The sequence below is a fragment of the Felis catus genome, chromosome D2 (genome assembly GCF_018350175.1).
Source record: "Felis catus isolate Fca126 chromosome D2, F.catus_Fca126_mat1.0, whole genome shotgun sequence".
Lineage (NCBI taxonomy): Eukaryota > Metazoa > Chordata > Mammalia > Carnivora > Felidae > Felis > Felis catus.
The window spans coordinates 12222728-12242013 of NC_058378.1; the positions used below are offsets into that span (position 1 = coordinate 12222728).

At 41.5% G+C, this 19286-nt stretch overlaps 1 protein-coding gene and 1 pseudogene across 2 annotated transcripts in view; one reads left to right on the plus strand and one right to left on the minus strand.

Annotated features, from left to right (window-relative positions):
• Nucleotides 1-3242, minus strand: part of ACTN2 (actinin alpha 2) — a 73063-nt gene extending 69821 nt beyond the window's left edge. Inside the window, exon 1 of one of the 2 annotated variants that reach the window (XM_006937742.5) lies at nucleotides 2902-3242. In XM_006937742.5, the coding sequence (XP_006937804.3) occupies nucleotides 2902-3027 (126 nt within the window). In that variant the 5' untranslated portion in view covers nucleotides 3028-3242. The remainder of the gene's footprint in view (nucleotides 1-2901) is intronic. The other variant, XM_023240369.2, reaches the window with a different exon arrangement.
• The window catches only part of LOC101084991, a 74646-nt pseudogene continuing 58385 nt past the window's right edge, over nucleotides 3026-19286 (plus strand).

A 19286-nucleotide genomic window follows, 5' to 3' on the forward strand; every position in this document is an offset into this window, starting at 1 on the left:
GCAAAATTGAAAGCAGGGTCATGAAGAGGTATTCGTACACCCATGTTGATGCCAGCATTATTCACAGTAGACAAAAGCAGTCCAAGTGTCCACCTGCGGATAAGTAAACAAAACGTGGAAGATACATCCAGCGGAATATCAGTCAGCTTTAAAAAGGAAGGAAATTCTGACACAGCCCGTAACACGGGTGCACCTTGTGAACATTATGCTAGGTGAAATGAGCCAGACTCAAAAGGACAAATACTGTTATGATTCTACCTATATGAGGTCCCTAGCGGAGTTAAATTCTTAGAGACAGAAAGTAGACCAGTGGTTGCCAGGGGCTGGGGAGAGGGGAGAATGCAAACTTATTCTTTAATGGGTATCCAGAGTTTAGTCTTGGAAGATGAAAAGAGTTCAGAAGATTGGTTGCATAACACAACAATGTGGATATTCTTAACTCCGATGAACTGCACACTGAAACATGCTTAAGATGGCCAATTTTATATGTTTCTTACCAAAATTTGTAAAAATCATCAAAAAAAAAAAAAAGAAAAAAACAAGCACTCTACTTATGTTAAGTCCTTCTGTAGCAAAGAATTCCACACCAGGGAGCAAGGATTACCACAGCCCATGAGACTCTCTGAACCGTGGATATAATTAGGCACCGCATCCATTATAACGCTACACACGTCATCGTGTGTTACCAGCATCTGTTGACAGATCTCATACCCAGCATATCACTGAAATGGCAAGTGTGGAGAAGGTAGCCCACAATAGAAACAATGGCATTTTACCCTTGTCCTGTTCCAACAGTTTGTCTCATACGACATAAATAGAGGCCACTGCTCTGGCTACACGGAGCTCACAGCTCGATATTATTTTATTGACCTGAGTAGGTTCTATACCAAAAGTAGAAACAGAGCTCTCTTCTGGATCTGTCCAGACCTGTGTCCTAATGCAGTGGATTCCCCACTCACACCCGCAAGATCTGTGTGTGAGCTCAGATTTAGCTTAAAAATAAAAATAAAAATAAATTCTCACTTTAAACTTAGCATTCTTTTGAATTGGGATCAGGAAGTATAATAATGTATGTCAAGGGCTATCCAATTATATTATATTCATGCAGGTATCCCAAACTTAAAACAAAAATTACAACAATGCCATTATATCAAAAAATATTGTGAATGCATTAAAAAAAATATGACAAGAGATATATGTCAATGTGGCTTTTGGAAACTGACATCAGCTCTATCCAAAACTAAAAAACAAAAGCAGAAACCATTGTGATCAGACTATTATTCCTAAACATGATGGGCAGACTATCTGCCCCATTCCTTAGCTATTTACTGTTTCCCATACAAAAAAAAAAAAACCAAAAACCCATGACCATGAAAATGTACCAATCAAAACTTTGGGGAAATTTTTTAAAGAGAAACACTCATGCTAAAAATTAAAGTCACTTTTGAACTTCTGTTTGACAATGCATCACCTAGTCCAGATGACACGTTCGTAATCGATGTGTTTTCCCTCACAATGTCATTTAAAAATTGTAGAAGATTTGAAATTTTATTTTCCTTTATATTTATCACTTCCAATTCTCTGGTTTCCAAGAAAGTGGGGATAGTGGAGGTCTTAGGAAACTAACGTGGAGGGTGAAATATAGCCCAATTTGAGGTTTAAAGTAGTAACAGTAAATGTATTTTTACCAGAGAGGGTAGACAACCAAAGAGGAATCTTGATATAAAAACAATGCTTGGCTATTTGACAATTATCGAAATAGGGAGAGATCCTTCCAGGAGAGATCCTTCGCTAACACTGCTCACTGGGAGAGAAAGTACAGATGTACGTGTTTCCCACGGTCGTACACTAATTCACCAAGTAATACAGCACACTCACAGTGGCAGCTACACTTCCTATGCACACATATGGTCAACAGAGGTTATTCACGTCAAAGCAGGTCCTTAGAAGGGAAATCCACTTTGCTCCACCCCCAGAAAAATAGGGGAGGGGGGAGTGTAGGGCACTTTGCTTTTGTCATGACACTGTCATCATAAAGTTGGGTTCGCAGGTCTGCGATGGCATGCCTGACCCCACCAGGCTCTGTGCCCAGTCAAACAGGAGGTGGGTTTAGCCTCCTGGTGAACATTCTCTACGTGTTCCAGCCAAGGGGATCAAGAAGAAACCTTGAAATAGTGGAATATTCCACTGGGCCCCCACAGCGCCAACCAAGTTGGGCCGGGAGCTTTCAGAGTTGGCTGACTCCCTCGTCCCTGTGTGCTTACCTCAATGAACCACAAATAGAGTGTGAAATAATTATTACTTCATTGGTGAATGTCTACTGTCCACACAGCATCCCTCTCTTAGGAGCCCCAAACACTTAAGAAATGATTTGCAAATCTACTCTTTGGGCAGCCCTGTGACTATCCCATTGATGCTGATGTTCACTTGACATTTTTATTTGAGGAGAGATGGGCTGGGGGCAAATGAACACAGTGGTGCAGGTTAGTATAACTCTTGCGACGAAGGTCACAGACTCCAGGGGTCAGGAGCAGACCGACCTGAGACTTTCAGGTTCTGGTCTGACACTGGTTAAAGCAGAAACACACACACTGTTCCCCTTTTAACGTTTTTCGTTTTGTGACTCTTCAGTTACTTACACACGCGCGCGCGCGCACACACACACACACACACACGCACACTCGCGCGCGCGCACACACACAGGGCGCCCGGGTTCGTGCCCGTCCCTGGACGTGTTCTCCTTCCTCACGGGGCACGCGGGCTACGATGACACGGGACAACACAACACCTCCACCACGCGCCCACTCGCAGGCGCACGCAGTGGGCGAGCCCGCGGGGGGACCGGGACACACGGACGCGCGGGCCGAGCCCGCAGACGGCGGGCACGGGGCCCTTGCTGACCTTCCTCTGCTGCTTCTCCCAGGCCGGGTCGAGGAGCAGGTCGCGGTCCCACTCCTCCTCCTGGATCATGTACTCGTCATCTTCGTAGACGTAGTTGTACTGCACGCCGGGCTCTATCTGGTTCATGGCGCTCGGGGGGCCGGGGCTGCGGCGGGGCGCGCGCGGACTGACGGACGGACTGACGGACGGGCGGGCGGGCGGAGACGCTGCGGGGCCGGCGGGCGCGCGGAGCTCGGCAGAGGCGCGGGCGGCGGACTGGCGGGCGCGGGGTGACCTTCGCGCGGCTCCTCTCGGGGCGGCACGCCTAGACGCTGGGTCGCGGGCGAAGCACCAGCTCGAGCCGCGAGCAGCTGCCGCGCCGCTTAATACCCGCGCCGCCCGTCACGTGGCCGCCGGGCCGCGCCCCCGCCCCGCCCTCCGCCCGCCCCCGCCTCTGCCCCCGCCCCCGCTGCGCCGAGCACGTGCTGGCGGGCTGGGACGCGGGGCGGCTGGGGGTCCCCAATCGCGCGGCTGCAGCAAACCTCCTTGGCCGCGAGCGGAGCCTGCATGCACCAGCCCACGCCTCCCACTTACCCTTCTGCCTGGCGGCGGGCTCGGTTGCGGGCGCCTGAGCCGGTTACGGGGCGGAGGGGAGGAGGGGTGGGTGTACGCGGGCCCGGGCCGGGGGCACCCATGGTCGGGATCCCTGACCGCCTCCAACGCATCCAAGTTTTCCATATATCATTTGCATATTCACGTTTTCCACGTATTTCCATAGATAACACGCACATACACGCCTGAAAAGTAAAGTTTAAAAGCTACAGAATCCCCTCGTTTTCTTCTACCCGCCCTCACCTGGGGGAAATCAAGGCAGGGGACTTGGATCAACCGTGTTAAAATGTCAGGAACCGAACCAAAGGCGGGAAGTATCAGCTCTCAGCTGCCAGTCATAAATTTAAAAGAACTGACAATGGAGGACGAGCAGCCAGCTTCATGTTACACTTAAAACTCGCCTTGATATGTTGCACATAAGCCTTTGCATTCCTGTGGTTCTGGTTAGCTGTTCCCTATCGGTTATGCCCTGGAGGAACCGAGGTGAGGTCCTTTGGGACAAGTAGGTTGAAATTTTTTTTCATCGAGTATTTATTAAGCGCTTACTGTAATCCAGACACTGGGATACTAGATGTGAGCTGATAGGCAGGAAACGTGCCTTCTGAAGTTCATGTCCAAATTGAATAAAAGTTGCCCACAGATGCTCCATAGCTGTTTGTGATTCAAAAGCTTTTAGTTTCTTCACATGTTTCAAGCTGAAACTATGCTCAGATTTATCATTGTTCCTCAGAATTTTTACATCACTTACTTTTATTATTTTGAGCTTTTTGCAAAAAGACTTTGACAAATTAGCATATATGCTGCATTAACATTTTGTGAAACATACTCACTAGAAAGAACATGAACTCCATGAGAGCAGAAATTTTGCCTTGCTCACGGCCGGAATTACCAGCAACTAGAAGGGTGTCTGCTACTTAGTAGGTGCTCAAATATTTGTTGAAGGAATAAGCACTCTTGGAAACAGTGACTGAACTAATTTGCCTGGATTTAAATTTAAGATTTTAAGCTTATATTTTGCATTAAAGTCATACTCTCCGAACAAGTTTGCCACTAAACTTTAACAATTAGAAACTGTATCGACGGGGCGCCTGGGTGGCGCAGTCGGTTAAGCGTCCGACTTCAGCCAGGTCACGATCTCGCGGTCCGTGAGTTCGAGCCCCGCGTCGGGCTCTGGGCTGATGGCTCAGAGCCTGGAGCCTGTTTCAGATTCTGTGTCTCCCTCTCTCTGCCCCTCCCCCGTTCATGCTCTGTCTCTCTCTGTCCCAAAAATAAATAAACGTTGAAAAAAAAAATTAAAAAAAAAAAAAGAAACTGTATCAACAATGATAAAAACTGTCATCTTAGTCTTAAAAAAATTAACTGGGGAACCTCAGATTCCAGATGAGATGGAATAAAAGCCAGATTTACCATCCTCCCTGAAACAACCAAAATCAAGGGAAAAAATATCTATGAAACAAAGATTTTCAAGACGTTGGTCACCAGGCAAAGAAGGAGGATGATGGAAGGAAATTAAAAAAAAAAAAAAACATGAAAACTATGATTTCCCCAGTTTATTGCCTAGAGGTAGATTCTAAGGTGCAATACAATAAAAGGGGACCCACGCATAGTTCAATGGTCTCCCTAGGCTGGGAGTTCAGAGAGACCATGGTGGCTAGATTTTGCAAGACCCAATTACAGAAGAGGAGAGAGCTGCAAAAAGAGAGAACCCTGGAGATTTCCAGAGACTGTCCCTCTAGTCCGATCAGTGAATGCATGGGAGAAAAATACCTGAGGCCAAGGAAAGAAGCAGCCAAAAGACCCAGAAGCAATGGTCCTTGGAATTCATAAAGGGCCTGAGTCGTTCCTGTTTTCCTTAGCCAGAGTGGAAAACCTCACAATTCACGGGGCATCAGATGGAGTATTCAGAAGTGGGGGGAAATTACCCCTACACTAAATGATATACTGAGACAGCCATCTCAGAGGGGTAAGGGGAAGACTGCGCAGCATTCACACAGGGCCAGGCGGGTGTCTGCTCCAACCACCGGACGGCAGAGACTCATAATTCACAGAGCAGTGGAGCAGAGTAGAGTACTTGGGAATGACTTGTCTCAGTACTGTGGAACTAATTATTCCTTGGCTACTCCTAGAATGAGCATGACTCTAACCCAGACTAGCAAATCATCAAACAGTCATAAAAATCACAAAAGCAAGACCCAAAGGGATAAACTGTTACCAAGTGACTGAACTGTTTCCAAGTAACTGAACTACATAGCAGAACAAAAGCTCAGGAAGATTTATAGGAATACAAAAATATCCAGCACCCAACAATGTAAAAACCACAATCTGGCAAGCGATCAAAGATTCCCTCAGGTGAGGGGCGCCTGGGTGGCGCAGTCGGTTAAGCGTCCAACTTCAGCCAGGTCACGATCTCGCGGTCCGTGAGTTCGAGCCCCACGTCGGGCTCTGGGCTGATGGCTCGGAGCCTGGAGCCTGTTTCTGATTCTGTGTCTCCCTCTCTCTCTGCCCCTCCCCCGTTCATGCTCTGTCTCTCTCTGTCCCAAAAATAAATTAAAAAAACGTTGGAAAAAAAATTAAAAAAAAAAAAAGATTCCTCAGGTGAAAGAGAGAGAAAAATATCATCCATGATAATGAGAATAACAATCAATCAAAACTGACCCAGGGCTGACACACAAATTAGGTACCAGACAAGGACATTAAAACAGTTATTACTACTATGTTCTGTATATTCAAGAAGTTAAAGAGGGGCACCTGGGTGGCTTGTGAGTTCGAGCCCCATGTTGGGCTCTGTGCTGACAGCTCAGAGCCTGGAGCCTGCTTGGGATTCTGTGTCTTCCTCTCTCTCTGCCCCTTCCCTGCTCATGCTCTGTCTCTCTCTTTCCTTCAAAAAGAAACAAACATTTAAAAAAAATTTAAAGTTAAGTAGAAACATGGAAGATATTTTTAAAAGACCTAAGTGAAACTTTTAGACCTGAAGACTACAATATCTGAGATGAAGAATACACTGCGGGATTAAGTGCAGATTAGACATTGCAAAAGAAAAGATTAGTGAATTTGAAAGCATGGAAATAGAAACTATCCAAAATACAGAGAGAAAAAAAATAATCCAAAAGAATGAAGAGAGCTTCAGTGACATCGTTGGAGGGGTGATCCACCAGGGTCCTGAGGATGCCTACATATTCTTGCAGGTATGCCAAAATTGTAGGACCCTGGCAGCAGTTTATCGAGGCCATTTCTCGAGGTTGTATTTGCAATGGGCAACCTTGACAGATGAGGTAATGTCTATCCATAAACAAAGAGCAGTCTTGCTGCTTCTTGCTATAAAAGTCATGAATCCCCAAGTTCAGTGTTCCTCTCTTCTAATGAAACCCACTGTGTGAACAGGCTACATCTGTGAAACTTGGGGATTATGGAAAACCAGCATGAGCAGTGAGATTGATCATATTCATGGCCATAAAACAACTCTCAATAAATTTAAAAGGATACAAGTCTTACAAAGTATGCTTTCAGACCACAATAGAATTAAATTAGACATGGGTAACCAAAAGATCTCTAGAAAATCCCCAGATATTTGGAAATTAAGTAACATCTAGGTAACCCAAAAAATCAAAAGAGAAATGAAAAGAGATATTAGAAAGTATTTTTTTTAACTAAATGAAAATGAAAACACAAAAGATCAGAAGTTTGGGGGTGCCACTGAAACAGTCCTTAAGGGAAAATTAGTAGTCCTAAGTGCTTATATTAGAAAAGAATGATCTGGGGCGCCTGGGTGGCTCAGTGGGTTAAGCGTCCAACTTTGGCTCAGGTCATGATCTCACGGTCTGTGGGTTCGAGCCCTGCATCGGGCTCTGTGCTGACAGCTCAGAGCCTGGAGCCTGCTTGGGATTCTGTGTCTCCCTCTATCTCTGCCCCTCTCCTGCTCATGCTCTGTCTCTCTCTGTCTCAAAAATAAATAAAACATTTAAAAAATTTAAAAGAAAGAAAAGAACTATCTTACATTAATGACCTCAAGCTTCCACCTTAAAAAACTAGGAAAAAAACAAAAAAAAGGCAGAGCAAACCCAAAGTAAACAAAAGAATGAAATAATAAAGATCAAAGTAGAAACTGAGAAAACATGTAAAACAGAAACCCAGTAGAGGAAAATTTATAAAATCAGTAAGCCTACACCGAAACCAAAAGACATCAATAAAATTGATACACTTAAAGCCACACTGATTGTAAAAGAGAAAAAAAGAATGCAAATTATCTATATCAGGAATGAAAGAAGTGACATCATTACAGATTGTATAGATATTAAAAGAATAATATGTGAATATTACTAACAACTATATGCCAATAAATTCAATAGCTTAGATGAAATCAAAAAATTCCTTTATGACACAAACTATCGAAGCTCATTCAAGAAGAAATAAAAATTCTGAATAGCCGTGTATCTATTAAAGAAACTCAATTGGTAGTTTAAAACTTCTCCCACCCACTCCACCCCAAACACACATAAAATCTCTTAAGGGCAACATGCCTTCTGTGGTAAATTTTATCAAACATTTAAGAAAGAATTCCAGTTATATACAACCAGGAAACGAAAGAGAAAGGACTGCTTTCCGACTCATGCTATGAGACCAGTATTAGTCTGATACCAAAGGTAGAGAAAAATAGTATAAGGAAGCAATGGATCAGTATCTCTCATGAAAGTAAATGCAAAAACTCTCAACAAAATTTTAGCAAATTGGATCCATTATGATCAAGTGGGATTTATTCCAGGAATTCAGGAGTGGTTTGAATATTCAAAAATCAATCAATTTTTATTGTTTTAATTGAAGTGTAGTTGACAGACTATATTATATTAGTTTCAGGGGTACCACATTGTGATTCCACATTTATATACATTGTGAAATGATCATCATGCTAAGTCTAGTTGATCATCTGTCAACATACCAAATTATTACAATATTATTGACTATACACTTTATATCCTGTGACTTGTTTATTTGAAAACTGAAGTTTATACCTCTTAGTCCTCTACACCTATTTTATGTATATGCTCCCCCCTTCCATTCTGGCAACCACCCATTTGTTCTCTATATTTATGGCTCTGTTTCTGTTTTGTTTGTTCATTTGCTTGGATTTTAGATTCCACATGTAAGTGAAATCATATGGTATGTATCTTTCTCTGTCTGATTTATTTCAGTTAGCATAATACCACTAGGTCCATCCATGTTGTCATAAATGGAAAGATTCCATTCTTTCTCATGGCTGAATAATATTCCATTGCTTAAAATATATGTATCACATCTTCTTTGTCCATTTATCTATAGTAGACACTTAGGTGGCTTCCGTATCTTGGCTGTTGGAAATAATGCTGCAATGAACACAAGGTGCACATATCTTTTCAAGTCGGTGCTTTCATTTTCTTTAGATAAATACCCAGAAGTGGAATTGCTGGATTATAAAAACAGATAGATTTATTGCCATCTTAACAGACTCGAAAAGGGGAACCACATGATTATCTCAATAGATACGAAAAAGCATTTGACAAAATCCAACATCCATTACTGATAAAACTCTTAGCAAAATGGATTATAAACAAACTTCCTGAAGCTAATTAAGGGCATATAAAAAAAGAACAGAAAAACTATAGCTAACATCACATTTACTATTAAAAACTTGAATGCTTTCTCCTTAAAAACAAAAACGAGTCAGGACCGTAACAGGTGTATCTGATATCACAACTTCTATTCAATATTGTACTAGCAGGGCTCCTGGGTGGCTCAGTCGGTTAAGCGTCTGACTTCAGCTCAGGTCACAATCTCACAGTCTGTGGGTTCAAGCCCCACATCGGGCTCTGTGCTGACAGCTCAGAGCCTGGAGCCTGCTTCAGATTCTGGGTCTCCCCCTCTCTCTGCCCCTCCCATGCTCATGCTCTGTCTCTCAATAATAAATAAACGTTAAAAAAAATTTTTTTAATATTGTACTACCAATTCTAGCCAGGGCAATCAGTCAAGAAGAAAAACAGTCATCCAAATTAGGAAAGAAGAAATAAAACTCTTTATTTCATTTCTATAATAAATCATTATTATTATAGGATTATTATATTAATATATATTTGTATATTATTATATTAGTATATTATATTAGTATATTATATATATTAGTATATATTATATATATTAATTATATATTATATATATTATATTATTATGTATAATATATAATATATATATTATATATATATTATATATATATAATATATATAATATATATTATATATATATTATATATATAATATATATATATAATATATATAATGAATGAATATATATAATATATAATATATATTATACTATATTATATATATTATATATATTTTAGTATATTAGTATATTATTTTAGTATATTAGTATATTAGTATATTAGTATAGAATAAGTTCTATAATAATAATTATTACAGAATAAATATGTAGAAAATTCCATGAGTTCTTCAAAAAAGCTACTAGACTAATAAATGGATTTATCAGTGCTGCAGGATATAAGATCAATGTGCAAAAAATAAATCATCTTCAGAAACCTCCAGGCCTCGCTGGCTTTAGCGGACAATTCTAACAAAATTTAAAGATGAAATAACTCCAATCCTACACAATCTCTTCCAGAAAATGGAAGGGAGAGGAACATTTCATTTTATGAATTCATTTATGAAGCCAGAATTATCTTGGTACCAAATCCAGGCAAAACAAACCAAACCAAAAGAAACAAACAAGAACAAAACAAGAAAAAAAGAAATAAAACTACAGTCCAATTTCCCTAATTAACACAGATGCAAAAATCCTCAACAAAATATTAAGAGATTGAACTCAGTAGTATGGAAAAATAGTAAAAGCATTTGCAAATCATATATTGAATCAAAACTTATATCCAAAAGTATATTAACAACTCAGTGCAACAGTAAGAAAATGATCAACTCAGTGAAAAGATGGACAAAAGACTTGAACAGATAATTCATCAAATATTAATGGCAACCAAGCACATGAAAGAATGCTCAACATCAGTGGTCACTAGAAAGATGCAAATTAAAACTGTGATGGGGCACCTGGTGGCTCAGTTGGTTAAGCATCCAACTCTTGATCTCAGCTCAGGTCTTCATCTCAGGGTCATGAGTTCAAGCCCCACATTGGGCTCCACACTGTGTGTGAAGCCTACTTAAACACACACACACACACACACACACACACACACACACACACAGCATGATGAGATACCACTTCACCCATAAAAATATCTAAAATTAAGAAGTCTGAACATGTCAAGTGCTGGCAAGAACATGGAGGAATTAGAGTTCTCCTATGTTGTCAGTGGGAATATCAAATGGTACAACCACTTTGGAAAACAGTTTGATAGTTTCTTAAAAAATTAAACATATGCCTACATATAGATCAGCCATCCAATTTATATAAAATTCCAGAAAATACAAGCTAGGGTGAGGAGGGAGGCTTACAAGGGGCATAAGAAAACTTTCTGGGGGCGCCTGGGTGCCTCAGTCAGTTAGGCACCCAACACTTGATTTCGGCTCAGGTCATGATCTCACAGTTCGTGCTACTGAGCCCCACATTGGTTCTGAGATGTCAGCGCGGAGCCTGCTTGGGATTCTCTCTAGCTCTCTCTCTCTGCCCCTCCCTGTTTGCAGTCTCTCACTCTCTCTCAAAATAAATAAACTTTAAAAAATTACAATTAAAATTAATTGTGTATTTCCCTGTTGCCTCAATAATTTGTACTGGTTCGGTATCTATCAATGGTAGTTCTTTCAATATATCTTACAAGTTTCAATTTTAAAATTCTGCCCCTTTTGGGAGACTCATCTAAAATGCCTTCTCCTCTAACACAACGCCTGCTAATTGAAGCCCGAAGTGAGTCACCTCTGCATTCTAAATAACCTTTAGATATGTAACTAACAAATACTGCTTTGAATGGCAAATAATAATATATAATTTTACTCACTGGATTGTATACTCCTAGAGGACTTATCTTATACTGTTTGGAATACCAATTACACCTGATACAAAAAAAAAACCAGTATCTGGTAGGTGTCCATAATTTTTAAAAAATCAATAAATACAGTCAACATATATTAATTGCTTTGTGTCAGGAACTATGGAAAATGTTTCAGATGCTACCTAATTTAAATCTCACAAAAACCTATGTCCAAAGTAAGTATAACTATCCCCTTTCACAGAGGGAAAACCTGTGGCTTAGAGAAATTAAGTGACTTGCCCAAGATGGTATCACTAACAGTTGTCAGAAACAGAAGTTGAACCCAGGACTGCTGTTAAACACTACCAGGCACTCTTGGGATCTGGTTGAGATCAACTCACCAGCAACAGAACCACAGCGAGAAGGCATGTGTCCATTCTCACAGGCTCCTCATCAAGGTTTCTTTGAGGTCAACTGCCTTAACTCTCACCAGCCATTCTCTCGCCTCAAGCTAACGAAAAATCCCATGGCTCAAGAATCACGTTCTCTTTAAGAGTCCAAATAGCCGGGGCGCCTGGGTGGCTCAGTCGGTTAAGCGGCCAACTTCGGCTCAGGTCATGATCTCGCGGTCCGTGAGTTTGAGCCCCGCGTCGGGCTCTGTGCTGACAGCTCAGAGCCTGGAGCCTGTTTCGGATTCTGTGTCTCCCTCTCTCTGACCTTCCCCCGTTCATGCTTTGTCTCTCTCTGTCTCAAAAATAAATAAATGTTAAAAAAACATTAAAAAAAAAAAAAGAATCCAAATAGCCTGCCAATGATATTCCATCCTTACTCATTTCCTCCCTTCCTGGTTTCCTCCTTCCATTGTCTCCTCCTGTCATCTTTTCTTGGGCCTGCCCAGTCCCCTTTCCAATCTCCTGTTTCACTGCAATCACACAATCCTTGCTTCCCCCAAAAAACTTAACTCTGATTTCATACTGATTGTATGAGATAATAACTAACATTGTGAATTACTTGTTCTGTCTTTTTCTGAATACATATATTTAGGCCATTTTTATATAGGGTAATAACTTCTAGATTCATAGAAACTGAAGAATTTCAGATCTATTCGATGTTAGCTACTCCAGCTCCCACCCACTATAGGAATCAACTGGAGAATACCATAAAGAAAAAAATTTTGACTTGCTTACCTGCATTATTTCTAGACCTATGCGATGGCTGGTATGACTGGAAAATAATTTTCTAGTCGCGGAAGACTCACCACCTCAAAAGTGACTTATCGAAAAGTAGATTCACTGAATCTTAAATTTCAGAGATCTTTGCTTGTATGGCCTTTCAAAGACTTTGTACCAAATTGTGCGTTCATAATTTTGTGTTCTTTTTTCTTACATAGGTCCACCAAATGGAATAATCTATAGGCCCCTGAACTCATCTTATTTTTGGGAAAAGTGAGGTCGCCTCTACCCATTAGTAGCCCTGTCTGTCTTCTGGAGCTGTAGAGAAGATGTCTAATCTGATTCCACATGATCACGTTTCAAATATTTTAAGACAATAAGCAACACACAGAAAGTTTGTTTCTATTATCTAGTGACACTTGTTTTCCAGATTTTTCCCACATTAATAGTATCTATTAAGGGCTCCTGATGTGATAAACACTGTGGCAATCTTGTTATAGAAAGTGTCCATTAAATCTGCTCATCCACCCAGGAGGAAAGGGGCTGTGATTGTAGGTTGTAGAACTCGTTCAAGGTCACACAGCTCAAACATGAAGTGGATTATTACAAAACCCATACATTCAACAGCTATGTCATATTACCCTCTCAATTGTTTTTCTGAACACACTCGTGTGTGTGTGTGTGTGTGTGTGTGTGTGTGTGTGTGTGTGTGTACAGGTTTCTAAAATGTGAATTCCATGCAACCTTTTTGGAAAGGATTTATTAGTGCTTATCAAAAATTATAAATATACCCTTTGACCCAGAAATTGTATTTTTGTGAATCTACCCTTTAGACATGGACAAATGTCCGTGTGTGGGAGGCTGAATCTCTCAATTTTGATGTCTGTGATTTAGAAACGAAAGGCAATTTTCAAAAGTGATGGCTTTTGTGGAAGAAAATTATATATGTCTATAAAATGTTTTGCATTTAGAAGAAAACACTCCAAACTGTTCCTATCAGAGAACCGTGGGGAATAGGTAGGGGGTGGAAGGATGCGGGAACTTCAACGATTTGTTTCATAGAGTTTTGAACTGTTTGTTTTTTACCATGGGCACATGTTACATTTATAATAAATGATAGCTTGTATCGCTCGAGCTGTGCTCTCACCAGCTCAGAGAACAATACACCATCAAGAACCAAACATCACATCCATTAATCCAGCTTAATTTTGCATTTGATTTTTTTTGTCCGCCTACAGCTGGTTTCTATTGAACTTACCGTCAGTTAAGACACCTAGGTCTTTTTCTCACAGAACCAGAAAGCCGCGTGGGTAAAATTACACAAGATAAAATCCAATACAATTATTGTTACTTATTGTTAAGAACAGACGTAAAACAACAGGAAACCTTGGCATTTTCCACATTTGTTAGTGCATCAGCCCACATCCTCTTTTCTGTTGATGATGATGTTTACAGTTTTCTTGAGTTGCCCAAGGTTCGGAGTCCCCCACGGAAGTGAAAAAGGACAGGGGGGTGGGGTGCAGACACAGCTATTCAACAGTGCTTTGGGGTATTTCAATTTGTTTGTTTTTTATAAATGTACATTTATAAATGGAATGCTTTTCCCTAACCCTACGAACAATTAGTGTTGACAGATTCGTGTGGAACCTTTTCAGAGTTTTGTATGCGTATTCACACAACATGAGTATTATTTTTTAAAAGCTTAAGATAGGATTAAGCCACATGAACTGTATGCAACTTCTTTTTTTTAATACTGTAACACTGTATCTTGCATATCAGACAAGATTGGTGCGTTGAGGGTGGTATGGCCATAGACTGTATCTCGTATACCTCTGTATATCTTTCAGGCAGATCATTCTTCCTAGAGGCAGCACTGTCTCAATAATGTTTATTTAACCTCTTGACCATCAGTCTTTGTGTGTATGTAGGAAGGGTAGAGAGGGGAAGGATATGTGTCCTCCTGAAATTTCAGAAGGCAAGGAATATCAGAATTCCATCTGCTCAAAAATTTATGTCCCAAATAGTCCACTAACTGGAGGACCATTTAGGATGTAGATGTTGTTTCTGCAGATTACCTTCACATCACAGCTCAGAAAGCACCGGGGCAGCGGCAGCCCTGTCTCGTGCATTCCTGGAGGTCACATCCCGTTTGCTCAGTCCACCAGGCACTAGACTCAAGTCCATGGCTCCTTCACACCCTGGATTATTTCTCCAATCCTTGGTATCTGCCTCAGTTCCTTGCTCTTGTTTGGGCAATGCCTTTGGACTCCCTGCCTTCCATCTGATTCCACTTCCCCTATTCTCCATTTTGGCAAATCTGAATCTCTAAGGAAGAGACCCTCTCCTGGCCAGACTTGCCCCTCAGAATCCACTCAATCCAGGTTAGCCCCAGGAGGGCATTCTCCCGTGGGGGCTGGGACGCTGGATGATATACAGGGTTGATGGACTGTTCGCAAACACCCATTTACTTTATTCAGGCAACGTTCAAGATGGATTTGGTGAATTTGAGATTAGGCTCTAGGTAGTCTGATTTAATTTAAACTTCTGGAAAATGAGAATGCTATGGTGGGTGGGAATGTAGGATGTGAGATAAAGGGCAGAGCACTGTGCTAGAAGGGAACAAGGAGGAAGTGAAAGAGGTGAGCCAAGACTTTTGCATGTTTTATAATTTTGATGGAACTTGGGTGACGGAATAATTCCTCAAAAACTGTATTATTTAGTGCCATACTAAATACCACATTTAAATGCCATGTTGACATATTTTTCATCCCTTAGGGTGTCAGTGTCTGAATTTTAGATGTCAAAACTAGTAAAGAATGTACTGATAATATTGACCACATGTCAAGGGCATGCTAGGCGCATGCAAAGTGCGTCACTAATATTAGACTTCATTATTCCCAGGATCTAGGACAGCCTCTGGCATGTAGTAGACCATTAAAAGGAATGATTGTCAAATCAATGAGTAAATCAGTGCACAGGTAGTAAATACTGCAGTTAGGATTCAAATATATATCTGCCCGATTTCAAACTTCTTAGCCCTTTGAGTCTATCTCATTTTAGCTGGTTGATTCTGATCCAGGTTGGTCAAATATCATCTGATGCAATTCTTGAATTTAGTCTAGTGATTCTCCCCAAGAGAGCATAAGGAAACCCAAGGCAAAAGAATTTGCCAAACATGTGCTCGGGGAAAGGAGGTTCAACTCTTGTTCTTGGATGACCCACCTCCCTGGGCCACTCCAATTTAAGAATACTCCAGTATAACAAGACAGAAATTGTCTTTGAATCACCTCTGGCTTAGCCAAACAATTTGGACAAGGCAGGTCAAAAAGTTCACTTCTTTATTCAGCAACTATTTTTTGAGTCTGTTCTAAGTATCAAGGACCACGGTACGTGCTGGTGATACCAAGAACAACACAAATTGCTATCTTCCAAGGAGCTCACAGACTGCAGGGGAGAGAATCACACAACAGAAGGGCTGCAGTACAATAATTCAATAGTTGTAATGGAAATATATGCAAACATGCAGGTGTACGGGAAGACAGGATTCAGGTGAGACAAGGCAGACTTTTCAGAGGAGGTTGGGTTTGAGCTGAGGTGTGAAAGATGAGCAGGAGTTTCCCAGGTACAGAAGCTGAGGTCGGTGGTTAGGAAGAGAGAACAACGCCGGAAAAGGTATGGAGCCCTGGTAGAGAGCCCTGAGCATGAGAATCTGATGTGAGGTGACAGTGTGGGGCAGAGCAGGAAATACAACTGGACACGTGGGCACATGGGCTGGTCCAAACCTGAGGGGGCGTCTTGCACTGGACAGTGCAGATTTGTTCTGTAAGTCAGGAGGACCCCCTGGAGATTTTGCCCAGGGGATCATAACTGGATCATCCTGTTAGAAAAATCATTCCAGCAGCCAAGGGGCAGCCGGGACAGTGACAATCGGGATGGCTCTGGGAGACATTTGGAAAGTAGAAGAAGATATTTTGATGGATTAAGTGGAGACAGAGGAAGAGAGAGAAAGGAATATAGATTCCTTCCTAGTTCCCGATTTGGTCAGTGGGTATATGTACTATTCCTTGAGACAACAGAGGAAGGACAGGGGCGGGTATGGGGAAGGAGCAGGGAAGATGGTGAATTCATCTTAAGACATGTCCAATAATCAGACTCAGCTTGTGATCTGGAACACAGGAGAGAGGTCTGGTCAGGAAAGACTTGGGAGGCTTCGTTGCTAATGTCCTGCTCAAGCGTGGTTGCAGAGGTGAGGTCCCATGTTCGGGACACAGCCTAGTGGTGGGACCAACCTTTACCAGCAGAGATTCAAAAAATAGTTATTGTTAGTCTGCATTTAATCAGGTTCTATGGATCCACTGAATATACTAAAAGGCTGGTTGCTTTTCTTTGGCAGAAAGCCTGAAATTTTCCTGTTCTATTGTCATTTTCTTTATTTTGTATGGGGTGTTGAGTAATGCAATTTGTTTTTTCTGAATGTTCATACAAAATATGCTTGCTTTCTCAAAAAATCATAAAATCCCTAGGAATTTTTATTTCCTTTATCAGAAAGAAATCTTCAAGTGCATCTTTTTAAAGACCCATTACACTGTATCTCTTTCCCAGTCCCTCATAATGGACCCTGAGAGTCTGAACAAAATAAAAAGCCAGGCAGTGGAGAAGATATAGAAAGACCACAACTGAGGAGCTATTAAAGTTCCCTCCTGGGGGATTGGATGATAATAAAGGGACAGGATGATGAGTTTTTGTTGTTTTCTCAGTCACAGAGATAAGCTAGGTTCCAAGTCCCTCCTGTAATTTAGTCCTTTAGGCAGCTCAGCTGAAAATAAGACAGTGCTATGAGGCAAAAGGCAATGCAATTTTCTCACTTGATAGAGTCTTAGAATCAGAAACTCGCTTCTAAGAGCAGAAAGAGTACATTCCCACTTGAAATTTTATTTTAAACACCACTGTGTGCTTGGGTTAATTGCCTTTGGTCTAAAGGAGGGGGACCCATTTCTTCTTCTCTTCTAATATGGGAAATAAAGGAGACACGACTTTCAGAGAATTAGAGGTAGTGGACTCTAGGGATCAGATCTAGCTCTCGCATTCACATATGAGGATACTGAGGCCGAGAAATTAAGGGGCCTGCTCCCACTCTAACCATCACTGCCGCCTGGAGAAGCGGTGTGCTATGGCAGAGACAAACTGGAATTAGAGCAAGCTGACCCGGGTCCCGGCTGTGCTATGGGACTGCAGGCAGCTTTCGTTACCTCTCTGAGCTAGATTTCAATACATACAGAAAACGAAAAACCTCTATGGTCACTTCAAATTCTAGCATCCTGCAAGTGCTTTCTTGTTGGTTGGTTGGTTGGTTGTGTCGATGTAGGTGTTTTCATTGCATTTGCATGCAGTGTGTCCTATCCTCAGGCCAGGAGGGAGCTGCTGCCTCACTCATGGGCCAATGATGGGTGGACACAAGGGTGGGAGGGACACGCATAGAGCAGCCAAGCATTTCTTTTAAGCTCAGAGGCCACGTTACCCGGTTGCTAGCCCAGGACGTCGTAACCACTCTTTCCTGTCCCTCATGCTGTAACTTCTGTTCTTTTGCAAACATTGCTGAACCCCTGCTACTCCAAGGATGGTCGGGTCTTCCTGGACCCGTAGCCACACCTCACCTGGGGACTTCTTACACAGCAGAGCCTCAGGCTGAACCATAGGCAGACTAGAACTCACAGATCAGAATCTGCATTTTAACAGGATTAACAGGCACGCGTGCGCAATAAAGTTGGAGAAACACTGTGTTTGCACATTCTGTGCTATAGTATTGATCATAAACCTTTGAACTCTATCAACCAGGTAATGCGTTTCAACTCAAAATAAGTAAACAAGTTGGAGACATATTTGCACAAATTACTTCCTGTAAGGATCGAAGTCACATCTCACATTACCAGCACTTGAGAATTCAGAATTCGGCGTTATCACTTATTCCTTGTGTGATGCTGGACAAACTATTCTCCAAGCCTCCGCCTCCCTAGCTGTAAGATATGAATAATCTCTGCCTCACATGTTTTACCGGGAGTACTGGAGTATTATAAAAAGCAAATGACATACCATATGCAAAAAAAAAAATGTTTATAAACGTTTAGTACCATAGAGAGGCAACTTTTAAGAAAGGGGATCATCCTGACTCCATTGGTAATAGAACAGGTACTTTTGAGAAGTTGATAGGATGGGTTTTGTTTATAGAGAGAGGTAATTGCCTGTCTAGTGAAGTTTATGAGACGATGGAAGTCCTCTTCCATCCACCTCACTCTCCCTTCTGTGAAATGTTGAAGTTTTTCTAATAGGGCAGGGTATTGAAAGAAATTCAATCACATAAGTCAATTAGTAGACTGGATGAAATATTTAAAAACATCTCTGCACACACAGGGATGAACTGGCAATAAAGTAAAACATGCCCAGAAGGCCAAACTAATTCAAAGTAGGAGCTATGAGAAGTAATACTAACATCTAAAGCCAAATTTCACCCTGAGGACATTTGCTAAAAACAGAAGAAAAGAGCGGGATCTCATGGACACACGCGCAGGGCGCAAAGCACAGAAGACAAAGGCTAGGAGACACTGGTAGAGAAAGTCAAATGCAAGAGTCTTCCTTGAAAAGTTGACGTTCCAAAGGGCCACACA